The sequence below is a fragment of the Salvia miltiorrhiza genome, chromosome 6 (genome assembly GCF_028751815.1).
Source record: "Salvia miltiorrhiza cultivar Shanhuang (shh) chromosome 6, IMPLAD_Smil_shh, whole genome shotgun sequence".
NCBI lineage: Eukaryota > Viridiplantae > Streptophyta > Magnoliopsida > Lamiales > Lamiaceae > Salvia > Salvia miltiorrhiza.
This window is the reverse complement of record NC_080392.1, coordinates 44,590,101-44,615,702: the sequence shown is the minus strand read 5'-3', so window position 1 is coordinate 44,615,702 and position 25,602 is coordinate 44,590,101. Positions and strand designations below refer to the sequence as shown.

Sequence of the window (25,602 nt, the reverse complement as noted above, 5' to 3'; positions counted from 1 at the left end):
ACAAGTATATAATAGTCATCTAAAATTTTGAAATAGTAACAATTTTTTTGAGGTGGTTGAAAAAGTAACATTAATTGAGTGCAAGTTTCATAAAATAACTTGTACGTATATTTTCTTTCTGATGCCAAATCAATGCACTATGAAGCTATATAATCCAAATGAAACATCAAAATAGGTAAAGTAGAAACCCATACTTCAATAATAAAAATAATTACTATCTATATTTGAAGCCAAAAAGTACTGTTGCATTGCATGCGTATAAACCAATTTTAGCCCTTTGCAGAAATACTTTTAATCTGCGGATTTTGCAGCATTAGTTTAGCTTGTAAATTCTACCGCCAAATATCTCAATATCTAAACACTAAAAAATGGAGAAATAGAAAAAGAAAAATACATTAATTCTACATACGACAAAAGGTAAATTTTTCAAAAATAGCATTCTAGTTGGCTAAAAAAAAATACAGTATCACTTTAAAAAGTAATGGAGATACTCTAATTGAAGCTCTCACCTCGATGGAGATGAAGCCACGAAGAAACCAAATCCAAATCCAAATCCAATGACTACAAGATCAAACGAAACGCCCTCATTTTTCAAGGTTCTGAGCAACGTGGATTACAGTAAGCTACTGGTAAATTAAATAAGCCATTTTACTCTTATTATTCACTATTATTTAGCTGTTGGTTTGGATCGACTGATTCAAAATGGTATTGATTCGATGCAGCGTTTGCCGAGAAAATACGAGTTAACTCCGCCTGAGAATGTGAAGCTGAGAGCGGATGATTCTGGAAGAAGATGGAATGTGAGGGTGCAGCGAATGGATGATGGCTTGCTTTGCTTCACGAATGGTTGGGAGAAGTTTGCGGAAGATGCTGCTCTCAAACTCGGAGAATTTCTGGTTTTCTCTGTGGTTGCGAAATCCGAGTTTAGTGTATTGATATACGAAACTAGCTCTTGCAAAAGGGAGATTCCAAACCCTTCGTCCTTCACTGATTGAGTCGAATTCTCACGGTTACTCTTCTTCTTCTTCTTTATCTGAAATACCTCATTAAAATCTGCAATTTTTTCACTTTCAAAATCTCCAATTGAGCTCTGATTTAATTTTTGTTTTTGCTTTTCATCAAACAGGTGGCGGAGATGAAATTGAGAGTGGGATTAAGAGGAGAAGAGGAAGGCCACCTCTCAACAGAAAAAGAGAGACCACACTGTATATATATACTTCATCACATCATTTTTAAAATTTTATGTATATATTAACCTAAAGAATTAGTATTCTGCATGGCTATTCTGGATTAATTAGTGTTTGAAACAAAATTTGCTAGAATATATATTGAACAAAATTCTTGGTTATTCTCAGATAGTGATGATGAGTTTATTTATTTTTTTTTTGTTACGAAAAAGGGAGATTCCACCCAGTCGTCGTTCGAGGGTTGAAGTGAAATCCCAAGGTTAATATTTTTTTTTGCAAGCTCTATATATGTTTAGTTTTGGAGTTTAATTAAACACTGATATTAATTATATGTTTAGTAAAGGGCATTTGTAAAAGAAATGGTTATTCCAAGAAGAGCGATCCACTCTGCTTTGAGAGGTTGCTGAAGACGCATCACAGATCATTGCTTGTAAGATAATGTATCTCGAAATATTAATTTAAAGATGATTAATGCTAATTAATGATACAAATTATTTAAGGCATGAAAATCTTACATTTAATTTGTGGTTTTCTGATGTTCAGACTCTTCCTAAGAAGTTCATGGTGGCGACTAATATGAGGATGAAAAAGCAAGTGGGGATGAAGTACGTCGGCAACTGCCGCGGCGGCGTATCTCATGTCGTCGTCGCTCCTCGGCTGCAGAAGGATAGAATTGACTTGGGAGAAGGCTGGCGAAAATTCCGGGTGGCGAATGGGATAGAGTTCGGCAAAACCTACTCTTTCAGAGTTCAATCCCGACGACCAAGTCATCTATGTCGACCAGAAGTAGATTCGTCGGAATGAGGAAGCGTTTACTTTGCACGAGTGATAAGATTACTGATCGTGTATCTGAGGATTTCTCTAATCCCATATTTTCGATGGGATGAGAATCAAGTTCAATCAGCTAGCTTAAATGATAGAAATAATTAAGGGTCTTGGGATATCATAAAGTTTCAATCAATCAACGTAAACAAGGGTTTAGTAGGTTGCATATTATTATTATTATAAATGATTTTGGTAGTTTTTGTATTGAGTTAGTAGCATTGAATATGCATGGAAAGATTGTCACTTGCATGGATCTTTCTGTTCTAATTAATGCAAGCTTTTCTTGTATACTATGCTATGAACCTGCAAATTAGTTTTGGGTTATTATTAAAAATAGTCTGAATTTTCAGGTTATATTTCAAATATACATAGTTTGTTGAGGAATCACATTATAATTTTTTGGGAGGGAGAGAGTATATAAAATTATTGAAAAAAATCATGTTGAGGAATAAATGAAGAAAAGGAGATATCATTTATACCATCATCTCTTAACTAGTAGATACATTACCACAACATAGTTGATCAATTCCACACACACCACCCAACCAGTAGCTTTCATTTCTGGAATTTTACATCTGTACTAACACTACCTATCATGAATTCACAGAAATCATCTGAAGAAAAAAAGAAAAGAAAAATGAAATCTTTAATCTGTATCAGCTACGGCACGACTACGGAGACGAAGAGTAGGATCATCAACATTCACACACGATTTTCTGTACAACGGGCAACGCAGATTCTCAATGAGAAAACGAGCTCGCCTCCGTGCTGTAAATTGAATATTCGCTCAGGCTAACATTCGGTCTCTCCTCGTCCCAGTTCAATACCTCCCTGGCGTATTTCAGCGCTGCGTCTACACTGGTAGGCTCGAGAGCCTTCACCGCGGATGCATACAGCTTCCGGCCTGTCAGGGCCGCGTACAGCCTCTTGAACTTTACAGCGACGTAGTGAAAACCCAACTGCCCCAGGGTTGGATGGTTTGCGCTGTTGCTGTTGGACCGATTGCGACTGATCACCGGATGGAAATCGTCAAACCACTCGCATTTGGTCAGAGGAACTTGTTCGATTTTTTCCTCAAATGAGTCGAATTTGTTCAAGAGGAGAAGGAACTCCATCTGATCAAACGTCGGGTGAGTCACCATGTTCTCGAAGAACTTTTTGCTCAACATCATCTTGTTGACTCTGTTTCCATCACCATCAAGAGCAAACTGATCGTAGTCGCTTAGAGAGACGCAGAAGATAACGATCCGAACATCTTCAAGCATCTCCAGCCACTTGCAGTTTTCTCCGAAGCCTTTTGCCTGTAACCTGATCAGCTGATATCTGTGATCCATAAACACAAATAGAGTCAATCAAACAAGACTACACACAAATCACAACTCCACACACATTGTTTCGCCTAATCCAAACAAGAGAGAATAAAGCACAAAGATGCTGGTTCCTGAAGGGACCTCAGCATATTACACAAAATTTTCTGTTCACGTGTTTTGCATAAGATGTTTCGGAAGAAAACAAACGGTGCACTCAGAAAGATATTCTAGAAAACAGTCATAATTAAGAATCTCAACGTGGGAGGTTTTAGGAGAAAATAACTATAAACTGCAAGAGATTTTTCACACTAGCTTCGGGAGCAGATATATGTTCGGTACAGTACCTGAGCAGGGAATCATGCATATCCCCACTGTCCGCATCACCATCATATACTGGCTCAGGGAAAGAAAATTCAACGCATGCAAGCCCGTTGGATGAAGTAACATGTTCGGCATAAAGAATATCCACATCAGATGGTCTATAATCCGGTTTCAATATTTCAACAGCCTGGAGAGGGAAAAGGCAAAATAACAAAGGATCAGGCAAATAGTAAATTGAGAGGAAAAAGTTCTAATGAGGATAAAGTTAGACACAATTACAGTCTTGCAGTAAATAGATTATCATAACTAAGACACAAACGCAACTTGTTATCTGAAAGAGCTATTAACTTTTCCTATGAATCAACAAAAACCCTTCTTTGCAGGTGAATGTTTCATCTCATTCAAACTTAATAAGTAAGATTATATTCTCTTTTCTAAGAGTTAGCTATCCCAACCATTTTAAATATCCCTGACTTAGGCAAAACAAATTCACCAACAACTGAAGTACAATATTCAAACTCCTTCAGAATGTGAACATTTGTTGTTCCCTTTTAGTGGCCTACATACTATTTAACCTCTGTATGATCACGACTATACAAACTCTTTAATAGTTGTTGAGAAGAAAACTGTAGAGGAACCAAAATAAATAAATAAAAAACATAGGTTTAGGCATATTCCTCATGGCCCAGAAAGAGAAAAATCAAACGGGTCATAATCTTCTAGAAACCGTGATTAGACTCTTAGTACAGTACCCTTTAAATGAACGTCTAGAAATTAACACAGCCATCCACAAATGAATTTGTGGTTTTTATAATAAATTATTTGGTGCTCAATCTACTTAGACTGACCAAACTCTGTACGATGTTAAATAATCTTGCCTGCTCGAGGAAGTAATTTGAAATACTGGGGAGGCTTTCCAATTCATGTCTCCGTTTGTAAGTTGCCTGGAAAGCAGCACTACTACACAACTCCTCAACCAGTGGCGCATATTCCCGACTAGCAGCAGGGAATATTGCTTCCAAAGTTCCTGATGCCATGATTTTAAGGAGCCAATCTGAAAATGCCTTCAATCGCGGACAAATTGAATAAGGAGTCTCTTCACCATTTCCATCAACATGCCCTATTATAAACCAAAAGAAAGGGGGAAATATTACATCTAGATATAATACATCAATTGTGACAGCATACATAGAAATGAATCAGAAAAGACTTCAGTTAGCACTCAGAGCAATGCTATTAAGTAGTATTCACCAGTTCAATAATTTGATAACAGAGAGTACTTTATACAGTATATTGAAGGTATTTGTTTTACCACTATCAATTCCAGAATCAGGTCATAACGAATGGTCTTCATTATATTTGACTATGAAGCAGTTCCTAGTTTTTCTGGGAGACAATATGATACAGATAAGGTTTACATGTGGAGGAGTAAATGAAAAGGAAAGATATCACAGATCAAAGAGTGACAGCCAATCCGTGACTAAACTTTCACTGAGAGTATTTGCTTAATTAGTTTAGTTTACAGATGTTTGAGTTGTTTCCATATTTGTTACAATAGCTTCGGCTATTTAAATATTCTGACATGAGATAGGGTAGGCATGCAATTTGTTAGTCACACAAGTCAGCAATTTTCCCTGGGCAGGATTCAGTCCTGAGGCTCTTTGTGTTCCCCATTTGTGTTTGAATTGGATATGCTTGACTCTACAACAATATGTATCAGGCATCCCTTCCTGATACTTGTATCTTATCTTTGGATAAATGTTTGATGAGTATTAACCACAGAAAAAAGGTTGGCTAATTATTTTTCACAAAATCTCTTTGTTCTTGTAGACTGATGTATTGGGGAGTCATGGCTCTTGCCCTATGTTGGTCATTGTGGTTAGAAAGGAATAGGAGAATCCAAATACTCTGACTTCCTCTAAAAATTTGTCTCTGAAGTTGTATTTGTAGTTAGGTTGAAACTCACTTTGGGGATTCTATCATATCCCTCTGTAGTAACTACTCTTTGATTTCTAATAAACCTCCCCATTTTCCTCAATATCCTCTTCAAACAAGTGACGGAGCTAGCTTCATTGACTCAACCAGAGGAAGAAAGAACTTGGAGAGTTGAAAAGCTCTGCCACACACACTCTAAAAGAGCAAACCAGGAATACTTGAGGTTATTTAGTGTATATTCAATTGAGAATCCCAACATACAACTAACCAGTGATACTTTTATAATGTCACATGACTCACATTTAACAAATAAGGAAACTGAATATCAGATGAAAATGTACCTGCAAGAGTTGTACCATCACAAGACTGATTTTGCCTCATTTCATTCAAACTTTCTTCTTCAAATCGTTCACGGCCCTCAAGAAGTATTCCAATATAGTTATACACATGGCTCTGGATGACTAATGTAATCTGTTCCCGCTCATCCTCGGAAAAGGGTATGTCTTTATAAAGAATTCTAGCCTGATCCAACAAAAGCAGACTTGTTAAAACGCTAAATGTTAAAATATTTTTTCATTCTAGCATAAACTCAAGCATCTAAATTTTCAGCAACACTGGCATGTAAATCAATCATGAGATAACATAGAAGGTAATTACAGAATCTCTGATACTTAAATGCCGTCAAATCTTCACTTCCATTACCAAAACGCAAGCAAATTTTTCATCCAAATAGCTGCAAGCATGCACCACATATACATATTGCATAGTTTGTGTTACAGTTCCCCCCCCCCCCCCCCAAAAAAAAAATATATTCAGATGGTACAACACTATCTTTTCTGAAGAGGAGGAGAATCGGTTTGAAGCTAATAGGTATGGCATTTTGTGCCCAACTGCCAAGAAATACACACGGTACAAAAAAAGAAAGCCAAGTTTTCCCATTCGTGTAGGATTTGTTACAGCATAAAAGAAACATACAGTGGGTAAAAGGGTAAATAGCCATTAATATTAATAATGATACCATAAAATCCACATCCCCCCCCCCCAACACACACACACACACACACGCGCGCACAAAAAGAAAAAAACTTGCACCCGACTTAAGAACTATCCGTAAATTAGAGATTAGCATTCCATTCGGCTTTTGAAAGAGGATGTTAATTAAGGGTGCGTTTACTTTGGTTGTAAAATTTTCATAGGAAAATGTTGCATAAGAAAAGATGAGAAAATATTATCTTTTCCTCTCTTTTTATCATATGTTTACCAGAGATGAAAACAAAATTATCATATGCTACATAGCCTACATTTATCCTATGCACTTGTTTACTTTGTTGGAAATGGGTGGATAAATTATTAAATTTAACAGATAAAATGTTGGAAATATTTTCACACCACTACCCAAAGATATTATCCAATACTGAAAACTTTTCAGTATATGTATAGGAGCTGCCCGTAGAAAATTTTATATCATAGTAAACATGTGAAAATGGTGGGAGAAGGGTGAAAATATATGTATTCTCTCCTTTTCCATGAAAGTTAACGAACCCTTAACAAAGAAAAACATGAAGGAAAAGGGACAAATACAGATAGATGCTGTTTACCCAATAGTATGCTCAAAACTTATGCTTTGAAGTGCAATAAATATTTCTTCAAAAACAATAGGGTGCAATAAATATGGGGAGAATCTTCTGAGCTACCTGTTTAAATATGGTACTTGTTCCAGATCCACTATATCCAATCAGAAGAAGCTTCTGAATTGATCTATGCTCAAGATAATCTGGCATACTCCGACTGATTGAGCTAGACACTTGTTCTCCACAAGGATTAGATGATTTAGACGGAACTGGGAGAGAAAGAACAGCACAAAGCAGCTTTGTTCCAGCCTGAATAGTAGCATTAATAAGGTGCGAGGAAATATGATATATTAAGAAGAAAAGATGAGCATTGATTTATCCCCCAGCAGGAAAGATGAGATCCAAAATAGATCTAGCAGAAGCCGAACCTTGCCCCAAATATATCCTTTGGTATTTTTCTGTCCCTCCTCTTGGTATGAACCATCTTCGTTCACCCAAAAATGTGGATTTCCAGCACACTGGACTCCTGCTAACTATAAAATTCAAAAATACAAGTTTTAGCAAAAAACCGTACAAAGAGGGGTTTTCAAAGATGCATCTACGAGAAACCAAATGCCAACCTTTAACATACGCAATTCCACTTTTGTGATCTCACGACCATTTATGTAAACTTGGGTGTTCCCGTTGCTAGCATCTGGTTTAATAGGTCCCCCAACATTGAGATGGGGACTAATAATTTGTAACGGCTTCTGCCCTTCCTGCAAATTTCAACATATTAAGCCTCATGAGCAATGGCTAAAAATGAAGTTTCAGGTGTATATAGTAAATTAAGCTTATCACAGCTCACCTTCCCCCAAAGGCCTGATACTTTGTCGTACCAATAATTTCCGGGCTTCAGCTTCTTCGGTGGATTAGGGCTGCTCTGGAGCATGACCAGCTCATCATGATAAAGAGGCCTACCATTTACACAGATATACTCAGGAGGCAACTGATTCACCTCACAAAATTTCTCAGCTTTCATTATCTGCTTAACCTCCAGATCATTGAGCAATCTCTTGAGCATTCTCGAGCATTTTCCCAAAGAGACACGCTTCGATTCACTAATGGGGTAACCAATGCAAGTCACACACTTCCTACCCTCAGGCATAGACCCCATTGCTCTAAGCACACAATTAGTACAATACTTAGCATCACAAACCATGCACACCTCCTTCTCCGTAAACCGGCTACCTTTCAAGCACCGGTAACACGCCCCTTTCCTGACCTTGGCCGCAGGTTCTTTCTTCATTCTGACCACCTCAGGCTCAGAACGGCCGTAGTCCTCGTTCACATTCTCATCATCCGACTCAATATCACAAAACGTCACCACCGGAGCTCGCCTCACATCACCACCAGAATCTTGATTCGCATCCCCAAACTTGCGAGACGAAACCCTAGAGGAAAGATAATCCACGCTCAAAACAGACTCATTGGACTCCCAATCTGTTCTGTTTGACTCGTTGAAATCTAAGCTCTCCTTATAAGCACTCGACAGCCTCGACTTACGCAGACTACCGGAGAATTCCCTCGACTTCTCAAAGCTATCCGAAGACTCTAAAGCGCCGGAGCTCCCAACCCCACCAACAAACTCATCGTGGCTAATCGAGGAATACCCCCTCTCATTCACTCCATTCAACGCATCATCACGATTGCAACACTCGAAATCACTACTCAATTCACCAGACAAAGCACATATATCATTGCTATTACGAATTTCAGTTTCACTTTCTGCAGATGCATTATTAACCGAGCTGGGCGAAACGCTAGTTTCAGTCCCCAAACCGAGCTCTTTACTGTAAGAACCCTCACTCACCTCATTATTCTGTGACTCGAAGGCAATCACCGAAGTCGGCGACACGGTCAGCAGCTCGGCGGAGGAGGAGCTCAATTTCAAATCCTTGGCTAGCTTCTTGCCGATTATGTCGGCAGCGGATATCGGCTGCACCACGGGCAGCGACAAACTATCCGAGAACGGCAGCGGAGAGACGACGGAGGCCACCGGAATCCGATCCACATTGATGGGCACGGCCCGCGGCAGCTCACGGGTAATCGGAGGGCCGTGATATTCCATCGCGAAGGAATATTCCACCGCATCTTCCACAACAGTCGCCACCTCCAGCGACATATTCTTCCTTCCCCTCAAATCAAGCCCTTCTTTTTCCTTTCAGAGCCCACTTCGCATAGGTGCAAAATATCACCAAAAACACGAATCTTGAGCAAAGCAGGAACAAAATGACCCCAAAAAAACTCGTTAAAAAATCAAACTTTAACTGCAAGCAAAGAATTGGGTTCTGCTGTGAGGAAGAGTGGGAAGAAACCAAGTTGAAATCCCAGCGAATAAGCTTAGTTTTCTCTCTATTTTTTCGAAACGAGCAATCGAGGGCAAGAAGAAAAGTGTAGGAGAAAATACAAAGAGGATATATGGGGTGGAGCAAAAAAGTGTTGGGAAAGGGAAAGTGGTACAAATGGTGGTGGGCACTGTTTCGTAATTGGGCATCTTTTAATTTAATTTAATTTAATTGCTTAATTTTTCCTCCTTTTTGGGGTTTTTCATTTTCTTTTAGAATGTTGATTGAAAGTGGCGAAAGCTCTGGTGACTGTGTGAGTGACGGCAATGGTGGTGGGGCAGTGATGTGAGCAAGCGTAATTCAAGAGGGAGGGTAAGGGCTATTCTGTCTTTTTACGTTGCTTTCGGTTATCAGTGGGTGGCGGATCAGTTTCGTTTCAGTCGTTAGAAATTAGAATATGGTGGGCGGTAGGTACATGATTTCGACTTAACGAATTTAGAGTTGTAGGTGCTACTACTTTATTTTTTAATGTTTATCTTCTTTCTTTTTTTAAGTGATTTATGTTATACTCTCTCCGTCTTATAATAGAGTATCGTTTGTAGGGGTGTAATCGAATCGAGCCGAACCGAATAGTGGTGTGCTCAAGTTTGGTTTGTTAAGTATCGAATCGAATCCCGAACTTTACTTACCGAATACTTTGAGGCTCACGAGCGGCTCACGAGCCTAAACGAACTTTCTAAATTTATATTCATATTCAAAATATCGATTATTTTATTTTTAAAATAAATTATTTTATTTAAAATAATTTATTTTAATTATTTTCTTATAAAAAACAAAATTAATTAGAGATTTAATACAATTATTATTAATTTTAGTGGATAAATATAAGTTATGTCTATTAATAATTTATATTTTTCAAGTTGAATCACTTGACGAACATGTTCACGAGTTAACGAGCCGAATACTACTAAGCTCAAGTTTGGTTTGTTTATTTTACGAGCTTCTCTAAACGAACTTGAACGAGCTTTTTTCGAGCCGAGCTCCGAATAGTTCGCGAGCGGCTTGGTTTGTTTACAGCCCTAATCGTTTGAGAATGACATAGTAATTTTTTTTAAGAAAAAATTAATGGATAATGTGTTGAGTGGATTTGAATGATTGTGGTTGAATTGACTGTGGGATTATGTATAAATGAGTGGTTGTGATTAAAAAAAATGAAATCCTGCCTAAAAATGAGAGTGGTAGACGAAAATGGAAAATGTGATACTTTTTTATGGGACGAGGTGAGTATGATCTAGGATAGATTGCAAAATAAGGCACGAACTTTGACTCATTTTTTGATTTTAACATCTATGTACATAAAATACATATTCTTTGCAAATTTTGTAACTGGGGCTTCGACTTAAATTTCAGGCAGTCGAAAAGATGACATGACATCTCATTGCCAGCGTGGACCAAAATAAAATGATGTCGTTCAAAACAAATCCTAAATACTCATGTCTACAATTTACCCGTTGCTCTATTACTTGAGAAGAAATTCAATTCGATGTGAAAGACGACACATGAGTCACGACGTCGAGGGAAAAGAGCCGACAAGAGAGGGCGGCGGCGGCTCCGGTGAGACACCCTAAGATTAATTAGGGTTTTCTAGACAACAGAGGGATAGAGCAACGCTGGCAATTTAGCGTCTTCACCAAGTTTTGTTTGCCGTTCTTCTCCAAGCAATTTTTCTTCTTCCTCTTATCAACATTTCTTGACATTACACCTCACTATGTCCACTTAATTATCTCCTTTGACTACAACTAGTGTATAACCCGTCGAAATTCGACGGGATTTTAAATTATAATTTAAATTATTTAGGAGTATATTATTTTTATATAATATAATTAATTTTTAATTAATTTAGTTTGATGTAATAGAATTTACATTAGACTAATCTTAACTATATTCGTCAATTAAATGTTAACTTTTTGCTAAATAGTAAAAATACCCGTTTATATAAATTTTGTACATTTTTAATATTGACGGATAAGAATTAATTTAAGATCTCATTTTTCATCTAAGCATCATCTCATCTCATGATCATCAAGAACTCGAAAGACAATATTTGACTTTTGAACGCCAAATTTTTTAGCATTATCTCGTCTAGATCCTAAAATACTATGCATGACTTAATGTGTCAATCATTTGAACATCACTATCTGGTGCTTTAAATATCATAACTCACTTGTAAACATCATTTTCATTACGAGCTTGAAAGACCAGGGCTGACTTGTGAGATTATACAATCTGAAGCTTGAGAGATCATAACTAACTTCTAAACACCATCTTGTATAGAGCTTGAAAAGTCACCATTTATGCATCATCTTATTTAGAGCTTAAAATATCATACTCCCTCCGTCCACGAAATGAGTACCCATATTTCCTTTTTCGTCCGTCCACGAAATAAGTACTCATTTCCTTTTTTGGCAAGTGTACCCCACACACCTCTTTAATTAATACACTCAAAAAGTGGGTCCTTTAAACTATTCACACTATACTCCATACATTTCTTAAAACCCGTGCCGTCCACAAATGGGTACTCATTTCGTGGACGGAGGGAGTAACTGAGTTTCAAGCATCATTTCGTTTGGAGTTTGAAAGAATAAAACTGACTCGTGAAAATCATCATATTTGAAGTTTGAAAGACCATAACTAAGTTCTGAGAATTATCTCGTCTAAGGCTTGAGAAAATTGATGTGATATTCAAATTATATCATATTAATTTATTTAGTATTTCTTTTGGTAATTTTTCATAAAAAATCAATGTGTAATCCAAAAACAAAATATGCAAAATATCTTATTTTATGACCAAATTAAAATGGAGATATAATTTATTTAATCACAAGTATTTATTTTAAAAAATAAAATTAATTGTTTTTTTATTCAACTAAATAAATTCGATCAACTTTTATTGCAATTCAAATTGTATTAATCTCAATCACTTCACCAATTAAATGTGGGTTTTTGGTTTGGAGAGTAAGAGCATCCTTTTATATAGATTTTATTTTGGTGAAATCTCATAAAAAAATCAATGTGGGATGAGAAGATTTTGATAAATAAGAATGAATAAATATGAAAATGTCTAGAGAATTAGGATCAATAAAAGTGCAAAAATATGGTGATGCCACATAGGAGTATTCCATTTTCCTATTAGATATTTGATTATTTTAATACTTATTCTCGTCCTAAACCCATATAATAATATCAACTAATTTCTCGAATTTTTTTAAATTTATAAAATATGTATATAACCAAATAAACTGTTAAACAATAATTTGTTAATAATCTCGATAAAATTTCAAACAATAAGAACCTATTTATTTCAAATATATTTTTATTAATTTTTCAAAGTTAAGTATTTTTTTTTATTTAAATTTTTAAATGGTAAAGTTTAATAATAATTTTTTTAAAAATTGTGAATTGTGAGATTTAATATAGATTCAATATATATGAGCATGTGTTAGATCAATTCGAGAATGATAATTTATTTGAAATTATTTTTCATGATCAAATTTAATTGAAGAATCTATTTATTTTAAATGTATCTCAAAAGTATCCTTTTATTTATGTTTTTTTCATAGTGAAGTTCAATAAAGATCAATGAGCAATGATAAAATATAATATGGAACGATGTTAAGCTAATATATGAATGAAGATTAAGCCTTTTATTTAGATATATCATTATGAGATTAATGTGGAAATGCGGATTTATTTCAAATTATTTTATATGAAAAATTAAATTGAAAATTTTCTTTATTACACATATATCTTAGTATCATTTTCTTTATTTTATATGACCAAATTAAATTGAACTACCTATTTATTTAAAATACATTGAAGTATTATTAAGTACTTTATGTGACCAAATTCAATTGAAGAAAATATTTATTTCAATACTTTTATTTAGGTTTGCAAATATTGAAATCTAATTACAGTTTTTTAAACTTTAAATTACATAAGCAGCTCACATCTATGTGTGCATTATACAAAAACAATCATCGTCAGAAACTATCTTCTACTTCTTCCCCTTGTATGCGACTTCCAAAAATCCTTAAATTTGTAACTCCAAACATGGAGCCTTTCCACACTCCCATAAGGATCTTTTTGCTAAATTAAATACTCCGAGTGTCGGAACTTATTTTTGATCATCTTTTTGCTTCTGAAACTATGTTCCATGTTCCCAAGTAAAAAAAAAAAAAAACTATGTTCCACGTTACTGCTGTTCTAAGTTATTCAATTGTTAGAACATACTAACATTTGCAGCAATTCGAAATTTTATTATTAGCACACTCCCATAAGCATACCTATTTCCTACGCATTCGCCTCCTCAACATTACTCTGCACCACAAATCCAAACCCAAATCCTTGGATGGACTGCAGCATCTGATGGATCGCATCGTGGCTTGTCTGGCGCCGCCAGCCTTCTTCAGAGCCGTGCCGTCTGCAAGCGGGAGTACGGCCTCATATTCTCGGCGGCCTTCATCGAAGTGTACCTGTAGGTGGCCCCTTCCTAGCTGCCTGTTATATATATATGTTATATAGCTGCAACGTGAGTTCGTTGTAAATGAGATAGATGTATATTATTAAATGATATTTTCACTACTCAAAACCACATTGAAAATCAACTTAACAGAGGATGTTCCACATATCAACCCGCGTCAATCAGCACGGCCGACCCACCATAACAACGACGACGACAACAATAACAAAGAGGCGAATAACCCATATATGATATACCCACCTAAATTTATAACTAATATATACACAGCCGAGAAAATCTCATCTCATAAGCATTGAGTTATGATTCATCACATGAAAAAGAACAACACACACGCACACGAGCGTTTCCAAATATAGTCAAATAGCAAACCTCAAGAGCAGCAGAGCGAGCAAAGAGCCAAGCCATTCTCAGATAAAGTTATTATCTTATCACCATAAGTTTGCTCTTAGAGTAATTCGCTAAAGAAACCCCACTACTCAGCAGTAAGCATAAGAAATAAAATTCATCAAAAAGAGCTGAGAGCTTACCGTTGCTGATTCAACAGATACAATACCATGAAGATTAAGACGCACTTTGACTTTCAATTATGCTGACATTAAGTTAAGACCAGTGCTTCCAGCATGGATGCCAATCAAGGCAATTTTAACTTGATGAAATCCAAAGAGTCGTTATGCATAAGTAAGGGCCTTCAAAGAAATTGACAACAGACTTCTGTTATATTTTTCAGTTTGCTCGAGTTAAATACATAATACAAAATCATTTGATAGAAGACTTAAGGCAGAACAAAAATGTAGGAATAATGGCATTACAATACACAAGCATCACTCAACCAGATCTCTCTTTCTTATACATGGTTAGCAGCTAAGCATTACAATCAAGACAAAATAGTTTGAAACTCGGACGAAATTGATAGTCCATTTCTACGTCACAGGAAAAATGAAATCAATAACCAGGAAAATTGACGCACCTGCGAAGAAGAGTTAGAGTAGGGGCGGGATGTTACGCGATTGAGGCATGATGCAGAGATAGGAGCAGCGAGATTGGGGTGGATCGATTGGCGGGCGGCGGATGGAGTGTGGCCAGCGCCGAACACCCGAAAAAGTGTTTATTGGAATGGATCGGATCTATCTCCAAAATTCATCTGTGAAGAAGCTATATATTCGAATTGAAGGAATAAGAGCGTATCATTACAATTGAATAATCTTAAATTGGTTCTTGAAAAAATTAACTCAGTTATCAACATTTTCATGATTTTCTAATCAGTAAAAATACGTGATTTCAAGATAACCAAGAAGTCCAATGTATGACCATCTACCCATTTGAGAGCTAAATTCATACCACTGATAAACAAAACTTACCATAATACTTCGAATTAGAAAACGTGAAAAACATATCGTGGTCTCGTAACCAACCTATATGAACAACAAAAGGGAAGAGAAAACTTAAAATAAATGGACAACCACTTAAGAATACAATTAAAATGTTAATAAGAGCTCACTCTGTAGTTTCTCGCGTTGCCCTCTAGATTCTACAGGGAATCGTTGTAACATCAAGACACAACCTGCAATCAAATGCATCAGAGGCAGGGCAAAAGGAGCAATTAAATACACTCTTAGATTTACAAAATTGTGCATATGTACGTTCTACGAACCAAGCCAATCTATAATAAAAATCAGCTTTTGTGATGAAACTCTATAACCTCAATTCACCATTTTCTAATTTCTTTCCTAGTCAAAGAGCAAGCTAAAATATTGATTAAAAGATTTGATCATGAAAACGTCACTACCTACTCTTGACTATTTCATGTTCACATAACTACAAGCATCACATTAAATGCGAAAATTATTGATAATGAAATGGAAATTGCTTACTCAACCACCAGAAAGAATTGTAGCAATTGAAAGAGCAATGCTCGACTTCCTGGATACCTAAATCCATTGAAAATTTCATTAGCACAACAACTAAAAAGAGTTACAAATTTAAAAGTTAGACAAAAAATCGATTTGAGAAATCATATACATAAACTTTAGAGACGTCTACTAATTATTTATAAATTTTCTTACCATTAGAACTTTGGGAGAGCCATTTTTGGTTTCTAACAGTGATTTAGCAGTTTTTGCTATTTGTAATTTGTAAGGAACATCATATATGTGTTGGGTAATGCAATGCATATCAATCTCATAAATCTTATCAAAATTGAAATAACAAAAAACTGACAAGTGAAGCTGCCCAATCTTCTGTCTCAGACTCTCAATCGTTCTGTACCAGAAAAACAAAATATCTAAAAATATTGAGGTCTCTGGAAAAATCTATTTCATCAAATGGAAGAGAACCTATCGATGTTGAGATTTTCACCCAAACCCAAGAAAATTAAAAATCAAATAAAGACGCAGGCAACTCTAAAATGGATTAACTGAAATGTTTATCATTAAAAAAGAATGGCAGATTCACAGTAAATATCAAAATATGGGCTATTCGGTGCAACAGTATTATAACTATGTGTTGATAGTATACACATAAATTTTATCCCTTATTAGAGTTCCATAGGCATGGATGGCAATCTGACGAAAGTGAATTGTAATACTTCTTCAAATTTTCATTTTAGTCTACGAAAGTAAAAAAATTTGGGGGAAAAAAAACCTGTTTCAGAACCTCTATAACGATATGCCTTCTTTTTTCCATGTAATTCAACAACACAAACTCATCCCCTTAGACTCGGAGGAAGCAGAACATCAGCTGGCATAATACCTTCAAATTTAAAATCCTAATACGCGATGTATCAGCGACGGAGAGAGGTGGAGCATCAAATCCTGATTTCTAAGAGGAAGATGTATCAGCGGTAGGGGACGTGATGGATAGAGATTAGCAGATCAATTGCTGTGATAAGGATTTGCAGACGGTGGGAGATGGGATTTGAGAAGGTTTTGCAGATGGATGGGGAGAGATTTGAGAAGGATTTGCAGATGGCGGAAAAAGGGGATTTTAGAAGGATTTGCTGCTGATCAATTGCTACAACAGGTGATTGAGCATGAGATTTGCAGACACATGGTGAGAGATTTAAGAAGGAATTGCATATGAATTGCTAATCAAATTTTGTAACGGTATTTGAGTATGAGAATTTTGATGTTTTTGCCAAGCTTAAGAATTGAGGCGTAAAAGGTAGAATAGAGAATTAGATAAATCAAAATGGAGGATTGTGGGAGTGCCATGTAGGAGAGAGAATCACTATGGAGGCTCTAATATGTATTGCTTTATAGAATTGATAGATTGCATTTCTTTGTCAGAGAAGTTGATATATTATATTAATATCCTCAAAAGTCTTCCTCTTCAAAAAAAAAATATCCTCAAAAGTCTTAACGACAATTGGGAATATCGGGGATATCATATGTGAAAAGATTCATTAATGCTCAATAATTTATACAATTATGATTTATAGGCTTTACCTCAATTTCTCACATTCATATACCAAAGTCAGCTCTCACCAAGTAAGATCAACAAGAAAGACAACTTCATCGCTTTCCAAACATGTCAATGCAATTTTCTTCTTCTTTCTCTCACTTCTGTGTGCGTGTGTTGGCCAAGCGAGATAAGGTTAAGATCTAAGATCTGAAGTCCTGCATTCGAGTCGTTCCTCGCGCTGTCTTTAAATTCCTTTATTTATTTATCTAATTTTTCAAAAAAAAAAAACATGTCAATTCAATCACTTATTATTTCTGAATACGCTTAATAGTAGATGTGCAGAAGAAGTGAATAAATACTAGAGATAGTGTATATAGGAAATGAGTTTACACATGCTAACTAATTGCCGTTTCTCTATATATAATTCTTGCCAATTTCTATACATTTTAATACATAATACTATATCTTCAGAAATTTCTCCTCTGAGCCGTGCTCCGACTAGTTTGCGACGAGAAATTCTGAAACGGCTGCTGCTGCTGCGGCGGCACGATATCGCTGTTGGGCGGCGGATGCAGCGGCGCCCCCTGCCCCGACACCCGCCATATCTTGACCGACTTGTCGAGGCTGCCGCTGTAGACGACGTAGTGCCGGTGGGCCCCAAACGGCTGCGCGAAATCCGTCTTATCCTCCTCCACCGCCAGGCACTTCACCGGCCCGCTGTGGCCGCTCAGCACGGAGAGGCAGTGGTGGCTCCGCTCCTCCCTCCGCCACACGCAGATGTTGGTATCCGCCGAGCCGCTGAACACCAGGTTCCCCGACGTGGCGAGGCACAGCACCGCCAGCTTGTGGCCGCGGAAGAAGCCGCCGTGCGAGAGGAACTTGTCGCGCTCCCAGAAGTTGACGAGCCCGTCGGAGGAGCCGCAGTAGAGCACCGTGGAGGAGGCGTCGACGGCGAGCGACGTCACCGCGCACTCCTGCTTCAGCAGCGTCTGCGAGAAGTAGTGCTTCGTCCCCTTCCCCTGCATCTCCCGCCGCCACACCTTCACGCTGCCGTCGGCGGACCCGCTGAACACGAGGCCGTCGAACCCGGCCACGACCGAGTTCACGGCGTCGTCGTGCGCGCTGATCGACTCGAGGCACTTCGAGTCGGCCACGCGCCACACCTTGACCGTCTTGTCCCACGACGCCGAGTAGAGGATCGACCGATCCTCGCTCAGGCTCAGGGACGAGATGGCGTCGATGTGCTTGATCCAGATCGCGTTGTGGCTTTTCCGCACCTCTACGTAGTTGCTCGGTTTCAGTGACTTCTTCACCTTTGCTTTCAGCGTCGGCAAGGTTCCGATGCGCTTGTACACGCTCGGATCCTTGCCGGACATCTTCCACACGCGGATCTTCCCGTCCTGGTGGCCGGAGAAGATCCGCTCGTCGGCGATGATGATGGCCTTCACGAGGCCGGAATTCGACCGGAAGCCGGAGAATTCCTTCTGATTCTTCCACACGCGGATGTTCTTGCTGTCGGAGCCGGTGAAGAGGAGGTCCCCGGCCGCGGCGAGGGAGTATATGTGGCCCTCCTCGCGGACGAGGGAGCCCATGAGCCCCGTGTAGGAGTAGGAGTGGTCGGAGGGCGCCATGTGGGACGACGACCACGGGGACTTGGCCGCGGGGGACGAGCAGAGGGAGGGCGTGGACGGGTCCCACACGGACGAGTTCCCCGCGTCGAAGGACGACGACAGGGCCGGGGGAGGCCTGTCGTGGTCCGTGGGGCTCAGCTCCGACGCGCTGCTCAGGCGGAACGAGTACTCGTCTTGTTCCGCCTGGAGCGCGTGGGCGAACAAGGGTTGCTTGCTCGAGACGCTCGAATCGTCCATGCTTGAAGAATAACTACTACGCCCCGTTTTCGAATTCTTCATCTTTGTGTAATGCAAATGCAAATGCGAATGGGTTGCGAGAAAGAGAATGATGAGAGGATCATGGAAGAGAAGGTAATCGCACGGCCATGAAGATAATTATTTCATTTTTCATGCAACTAAACGAATTGGCAAAACCGATTCAACTGCCGCAACTAACTATATATATAAATGGCACTTGTAATTTCTCCTATTTATAGCAAAGATAACATAATTGACTCTTTTTCGATATCTTCTCCTCCCCTGCTTTTTGGAACTACTTTTCGCTTCATTTTTGTTTTGATTTTTTGGTACTTAAGAGTTAAGTCATATTTGGAAGGTTTATTATTATTATTATTATTATTATTATTATTATTATTATTATTATTATTATTATTATTATTATTATTATTAAAAGTGTCCTCTAATAAATTTTAATTTAATTTCTATGGACGATTTAATTCGAGTGCATATGACCCGAAACAAGCGGGTCGGATTGGATATATATGGATCAATCAAGTTTTGGGTCTGAGCGAATCGGGTTGAGTAAAAGCAGCTCATTGACATGCCTAGCTAGCTACAAGACCATGGCTTCATTCTTCACCAAACTTCGCTGCCCATTTTACTAAAATTGCAATAAGCGAGTTAAGAATTTGGCATGTAGCTAGCTGGAAAGAAAACACTAGGCTAGTTGTATTTTTTTTTAGGTAATTACTAGTTGCTGATATTTAATAAAACATCTCATCAACTTCATGTATAACAATCTCTGCAGCTTCTTTGTGAAGCTCTTGAGCCTTGTGTTTCTTGAGATGAGTTTCATTTTCTGAAGCTAGAAGATGAATTGAAGCAATCAGTTCATCACGTGCAGATTACCTGCTAATTATGATTCAGTTTCTCTTTTAATTCAGCATGCATGCAATTAATGCACGTTTTTCTTATTTTCGAGTTCAACCTTAAGACTGATCGTAGGATATATAGTTTAATAGTAGTAACGAAAGAATGCCTCAAGAAAATGAACACTGCCCTACGTAATTTGGACAATTTTACCTTTATAATTTACACTTATTTACCCACAATTTATTTAACAATACACCTATGCAGGGGCGGAGCCAGACTTTTGATTCAGGGGGGTCCAAAATTTTTTTAACGTAACTTTGAAAGTGTGGCAAAGTAAATCACTCATCTTTTATAATTTTTGCAATTTCATTCCCCAATTTTTTCGATTGTCGAATTGTGAACTTGAAGTTTGTGTGAATTATTTCTCCATGTAATATTCATGTTACGATGTATTTTTCAATAAAATTTCTACATATTGAAAATTATGGTGCAATACAAGATACAATCTCTTTCTAATTTGAAAAAAAAAATAATTGAAATTGTACGAAACGACGCTCGTTTAGGCCTCACAAAAACGCCGTCGTCTTTACTAATCCACGTAAGTTGCAATTCAACACTCTGACGATCTAAAAAAAATAGGGGCAGACATCCACTATTATTATTATTATTATTATTCTTATTATTATTATTTATTATTATTTTATTATTATTATATTATTATTATTATTATTATTATTGTTATTATTATTCTTAATTATTATCCTATTATATTATTATATTATTATTATTCTTGTTATTATTATTATTCTTATTATTATTATTCTTATTATTATTCTATCGTTTATTATTATTATTATTATTATTATTATTGTTATTGTTATTTTATTATTATTATCCTTATTATTATTATTATTTATTATTGTTATTGTTATTGTTATTGTTATTATTATTATTTTATTATTATTATTCTTATTATTATTCTTATTGTTATTATTCTTATTATTGTTATTATTGTTATTGTTGTTATTATTATTATTATTATTATTATTATTATTATTATTATTATTATTATTATTATCCTTATTACTATTATTTTTTTTTTTTCTTTGTTATTTTTTCTTCTTTTTTCTTGTTCTTGTTCTTGTTTTCTTCTTCTTCTTCTTCTTCTTCTTCTTGTTCTTGTTGTTGTTTCTCTTCTTCTTCTTTCTCTGTTGTTCTTCTTCTTCTTGTTCTTGTTCTTGTTCTTTTCTTCTTCTCCTCTTCTCTTCTTTCCTTCTTCTTGTTCTTCTTTGTTTTCTTCTTCTTCTTCTTCTTCTTCTTTCTTCTTCTTCTTCTTCTTCTCTTCTTCTTTTCTTCTTTTCTATCTCGTTCTTCTTTTTTTTTTTATCTTCTTCTTCTTCTTCTTCTTTGTTCTTTCTTCTTCTTGTTATTGTTATTATTATTATTATCCTTATTTATATCCTATTATTGTTATTATTATTATTATTTTATTATTATTATTATTATTATTATTATTATCGTTATTATTATTATTATTATTATTGTTATGTTATTATTATTATTATTATTATTATTATTCTTATTCTTATTATTTTTATTGTTTTATTGTTTATTTTTATTATTATTATCCTTATTATTTATTATCCTTATTATTGTTATTATTTTTTTATTATTATTATTTTGTTATTATTGTCATTATTATTATTATCAAATAGCTAGTGAAAGATTAGTAAAAGTAATCACAATACATAAACACTACCCTTTTAGTCTTTTACACCACCTTTACACCACCTTTTTCAGCTTTCTTAGTCTCCGTGTCGAACCCCAAATGGGAGTTTTTTTGGTGGACGGAGGGAGTATGACTTTTCGTAATAGCAAATATATATAATTACTTAATAGAAAATATGACTTTTTCTAATAGAACATATTCCTCCGTCCCCAAATAACTTCATATCTTTTCTTTTTGGGGTCGTCCCCCCAAATAACTTTATATCCATTTTGGGACACTATCTCATCATTAATAATACCCCATTTATTCTTATTGTTTACCTTTTCACCACTCTCAGTACGTATAACATATTTTCATCACTTTCAATACTAATTATTACATTTTTGTCACCATTTTCAATAGACTCAACGACTTATCTTAAAATCTGTGTCCCTCTATCCTAGAAAGTTATTTGAAGGACGAAGGGGGTATAACATTTTATGATAGTGAAGATGACTTTTTTTTAATAGTAAAATTGATATTACTTGTATGAGCTAATACTTAATAATAAATATGACTCTTCGTAATAAGACTTGTGTTCATATCAAGTAACACTTTTGTTCATCCTATATAACATTTGTCATATATTAAATATGATTTTTTTCTAATCATAATATGACCTTTTCTAATAGTTAATATATGGCTTTTCATTATAGTAATCATATAAATTAAATTAATAGAATATAAGATTTTTTTCTAATAAAAAATATAATGTTTTATAATAGTAAATATGACTTTTAATAGCAAGTATATTGAATTAGTTAATAGGAAGTATGATTTTATAATAGTAATAGTATGTTATTACTTGTATGAGACAACACTTAATTTATAAATGTAAAATAAAATTTTCATAAAATCAAATAAATTTTTTCTTAAGATTAAATAAAACATTTATTAATAACAGTATTGACTTTTATTAGAAAATAAACAACTAAGGATTTTATGGTACCAAAAAAAAAAATTGCTTTTAGGGGAATTCGATCCCTCGCCCCTAAAATATGAAGGAGATGCGGTTTACATTGCACCACATAAATATTATTGCTTTTAGTTGTAAAATTATATAAATATACAGTAATTTACTCATCCTATGAAGACTGCCTCTTAAAAGAAAGAAGAAAAAACGAAGATAAAAGAGAGATAACACCCATCATTCTTTTATCGTTCTTGAGCCCTAATTCCTCTTCTCCCTCGTCTCCATCTTCAATTCCTTTCTCCTTCTGATCCCTAATTCCCCTTCTTCCTCGTCTGCATCTTCAATTCAAGAGTTTGGGGACACAGAAGCAGATTCAAGAAAAGGTATTTATGGAAGATGATTTCACCTTACATTTCTTTTTGACGGTGAAGATATTGAATGAATTTTGTTGGTGTGATTACTGATATCCTTGTTTATGCTTAAAATTGGTGAAATCACGTCTGAAATTTTGAAATTGTTGCCGAAATCACGTTTATTTAAATTTGCCTGCACCTCCCGATTCCTACGTTCTCGCATCGCCTCCGCGCGTCGAGGCACACATATTGGTGCGCTTCGTCGTCGCCGCCTCCAGCGATATTCACAACATACTGAAAGTTCCTAACTTTAAATAATAATGTGGGCAAACTCATCATATTTAGGTATCGACTTTTTGTAGGTGGTATCCATAATAAAGAGGGACATGCCGCTCATTGCCACTATTTCCAGTCCAATTACGTCACCAGTGTCTTGGTAAGTTTAACCTCATCTCCAGTTATGTAAAAATTGCATGTTATCTTATGTTTTATAACTGTAATGAACATATCTCATTTTGCTGTTGCTTTGGATGCTTGTTTTAAATTTTCCAATAGATTATTTGTATTGTTGCTAAGTAATGTGATGTGGATCGACCAAATGCATCTTGTAGAACAAATGTAAGCAGAATTGTTTTTTTCCGCACGGCGCATCTTTCAGCCCTTAAAAGATTGGTTTTAATAAATTCACTTTCTGGTTCATCAGTTGCATGCATTGGAAGGACTCAAGTAACGCTGAATAATATCTGTAAATATGATTTTGTGCTATAAATGAGCTATATGCGACTGATACTAACAAATTATTTCAGTTCTCCTCACTTTGCCGCAGTTGAAGTTTTATGCTAGTTGATGTTATTAACTTATATGGAGAATTTCTTTCTCTTCTTAGTACAATCACAAGACCAGTGTTTGAAGCCACAAAAGAATGTTCAAGTTCCAGTTCGAGTGAAGCCTCTTTGCTTGCAGTTTGAAAGGCAAAGTACCATTACTCATTCTTCCAGAGTTAAGCGTGCTTCTGTGATATGTGCTGCTGCTCTGGTAATTTATCTTATTTGATGTTCTACTTATGTTATGCACTCCAGCTATGTATATATGTAGGTCATATCCCCCTCCAAAAAGAAAAAAAAAAAGTAGTCATATCTTAATATCTTTAAGTATGGAACTTACTTGGACAAAACATGTACTCCATGCATTTGAAGTTGGTTTTACTTTTGGCTAATCTACGAACCAGAAGAACAGACTGCACTATTCTTTGTAGAATTGAAAGAGATTAAGATCTTGGCAGTAGTTCTGCTTCTCCCAAAAGTGGGTGTTAAGAAGTGCTGCATCTATCTTGTTTTGGTAGCCAGCAACATTAAGTAGATCTAATTAGCTTATTGTGTTTCTTAAACTGCAGAGTGCCACCTGTGCTGCGGAACAAACCCAAACTGTGACTCGCCAGTCATCTACCATTACAGTAGCACCTATCCAAGGTGAAACCGTTTTCTATCCACTTGGTTTGATGTAGCATACAGTTTAGGATAGCATATTATAAACTGAGGTAGTCCTGCTAGGTAATGCATCTCAGAGGTGTGAGACTGAGTTTGGTTCAAAGTAGAACTGTTCTCGAAATATATTTTCTTGCCCCTCCCCTCTTCTGTATGTATCTATTGTATAGTATGTTAAGCAAAGAACAATGCATATTGAGAAGTCTCCAATCTTGAGCTCATTAAGAATTATGTTAATCTATGAAGTTTTTCCAATCTGCATACTTGTCAAACAGGTCTCAGTGCTCTCACCAACGTGGGGCATCTTCTTGGATTATCTATCATTTATGCCGTAATCCCAAGTCTGAAACCTGATTTTATTTACCTTTTTCTAGGAAAAGAAAAATCTCCGGAACTAGATGATGGTGGGGCAGGATTTCCACCCCGTGATGATGGTGATGGCGGCGGCGGTGGTGGCGGTGGCGGCGGCCACTGGTCTGGTGGGTTCTTCTTTTTCGGCTTCCTTGCTTTTCTGGGTTTTCTGAAAGATCAAGAGAGTGAAGGGCCTTACAGAGATGAAAGGAGAAGATGAGAGATAATGTGAAATCTCTTAATCCTACTTTTTTGTATTGGTTATTGGATGATCTATGTCTTGCTCTACTATACAGAATGTAGTTGTGGCCTTTCTGGGGAGAACAAAATGTACCGTCCAGTAACTATAGCAGTAATATGACTTATGGCAATTATTCTTTTTGACTTGTGATTTGTGAACAATCTTGTATATGTATTTGAGGTCAAAATGACGTGATATGGAATAACAATCATTCTCTCCGTCCCAATGAAGTTGAGTTGTATTCCTTGAAGTTGAGTCATATTCTTTTTCGGGTTATCTTAATAAAGTTGAGTCGTTTTTTTTTTTGGAAATAAATTAAAGTTATTTTTTCATTCATTCTCTCTTTCATTTTAC

General features: G+C 36.2%; 4 protein-coding genes and 1 long non-coding RNA gene across 8 annotated transcripts; 2 read left to right on the top strand and 3 right to left on the bottom strand.

Annotated features, from left to right (window-relative positions):
* The first annotated feature begins 463 nt into the window (after positions 1–463).
* LOC130989881 (B3 domain-containing protein Os11g0197600-like) lies at positions 464–2,300 on the top strand. Its single transcript, XM_057914028.1, is given in 7 exon segments — positions 464–629; positions 723–994; positions 996–1,009; positions 1,127–1,205; positions 1,400–1,446; positions 1,526–1,617; positions 1,731–2,300. Coding segments are annotated over 7 exon segments (837 nt in total). The 5' UTR covers positions 464–557; the 3' UTR covers positions 1,992–2,300.
* A 165-nt stretch (positions 2,301–2,465) lies between these two features.
* Positions 2,466–9,802, bottom strand: LOC130989875 (extra-large guanine nucleotide-binding protein 1). Of its 2 annotated transcripts, none has more exons than XM_057914021.1 (8): positions 7,997–9,802; positions 7,770–7,907; positions 7,578–7,682; positions 7,273–7,458; positions 5,920–6,100; positions 4,522–4,763; positions 3,667–3,830; positions 2,466–3,335 (listed from the first exon to the last, which is right to left on the bottom strand). In XM_057914021.1, exons 1-8 carry the CDS (start codon positions 9,311–9,313, stop codon positions 2,753–2,755), a joined length of 2,916 nt encoding a protein of 971 aa, XP_057770004.1. In that variant the 5' UTR covers positions 9,314–9,802; the 3' UTR covers positions 2,466–2,752. The 2 variants fall into 2 exon arrangements, with proteins under 2 accessions (XP_057770004.1, XP_057770005.1); XM_057914022.1 differs by having other exon boundaries at positions 5,935–6,100; positions 7,997–9,684.
* Positions 9,803–13,387: 3,585 nt separating this feature from the next.
* LOC130989874 (uncharacterized) lies at positions 13,388–17,231 on the bottom strand. 3 transcript variants are annotated; one of them, XR_009090776.1, is made up of 6 exons: positions 16,657–17,230; positions 15,515–15,944; positions 15,375–15,428; positions 14,984–15,168; positions 14,544–14,702; positions 13,388–14,057 (listed from the first exon to the last, which is right to left on the bottom strand). It is a non-coding gene; the product is annotated as an uncharacterized LOC130989874 (long non-coding RNA). The 3 variants fall into 3 exon arrangements; XR_009090775.1 differs by having other exon boundaries at positions 13,388–14,033; positions 16,657–17,228; XR_009090774.1 differs by having other exon boundaries at positions 13,388–14,702; positions 16,657–17,231.
* Positions 17,232–17,763: 532 nt separating this feature from the next.
* On the bottom strand, positions 17,764–19,546 carry LOC130989873 (protein JINGUBANG-like). Its single transcript, XM_057914020.1, has one exon. The coding sequence runs from the start codon at positions 19,323–19,325 to the stop codon at positions 17,883–17,885; it is 1,443 nt and encodes a 480-aa protein (XP_057770003.1). The 5' UTR covers positions 19,326–19,546; the 3' UTR covers positions 17,764–17,882.
* Positions 19,375–25,474, top strand: LOC130991026 (protein YELLOW LEAF 1, choloroplastic-like). Its single transcript, XM_057915227.1, has 5 exons — positions 19,375–19,397; positions 23,553–23,608; positions 24,059–24,207; positions 24,566–24,641; positions 25,031–25,474. Exons 1-5 carry the CDS (start codon positions 19,375–19,377, stop codon positions 25,225–25,227), a joined length of 501 nt encoding a protein of 166 aa, XP_057771210.1. The 3' UTR covers positions 25,228–25,474.
* Positions 25,475–25,602: the final 128 nt, after the last annotated feature.

Coding starts and splice junctions, on each gene's coding strand:
- LOC130989875 (XM_057914021.1), bottom strand. CDS start 9,313: ATGTCGCTGGAGGTGGCGACTGTTGTGGAAGATGCGGTGGAATATTCC. Junction 7,683..7,769: donor TGGAATTGCGTATGTTAAAG/GTTGGCATTTGG, acceptor TGAATTTTATAG/TTAGCAGGAGTCCAGTGTGC. Junction 4,764..5,919: donor TGATGGTACAACTCTTGCAG/GTACATTTTCAT, acceptor GGTTTATAATAG/GGCATGTTGATGGAAATGGT.
- LOC130989873 (XM_057914020.1), bottom strand. CDS start 19,325: ATGAAGAATTCGAAAACGGGGCGTAGTAGTTATTCTTCAAGCATGGAC.
- LOC130991026 (XM_057915227.1), top strand. CDS start 19,375: ATGAGAGGATCATGGAAGAGAAG. Junction 19,398..23,552: donor AGAGGATCATGGAAGAGAAG/GTAATCGCACGG, acceptor TCCATAATAAAG/AGGGACATGCCGCTCATTGC. Junction 23,609..24,058: donor ATTACGTCACCAGTGTCTTG/GTAAGTTTAACC, acceptor TTCTCTTCTTAG/TACAATCACAAGACCAGTGT.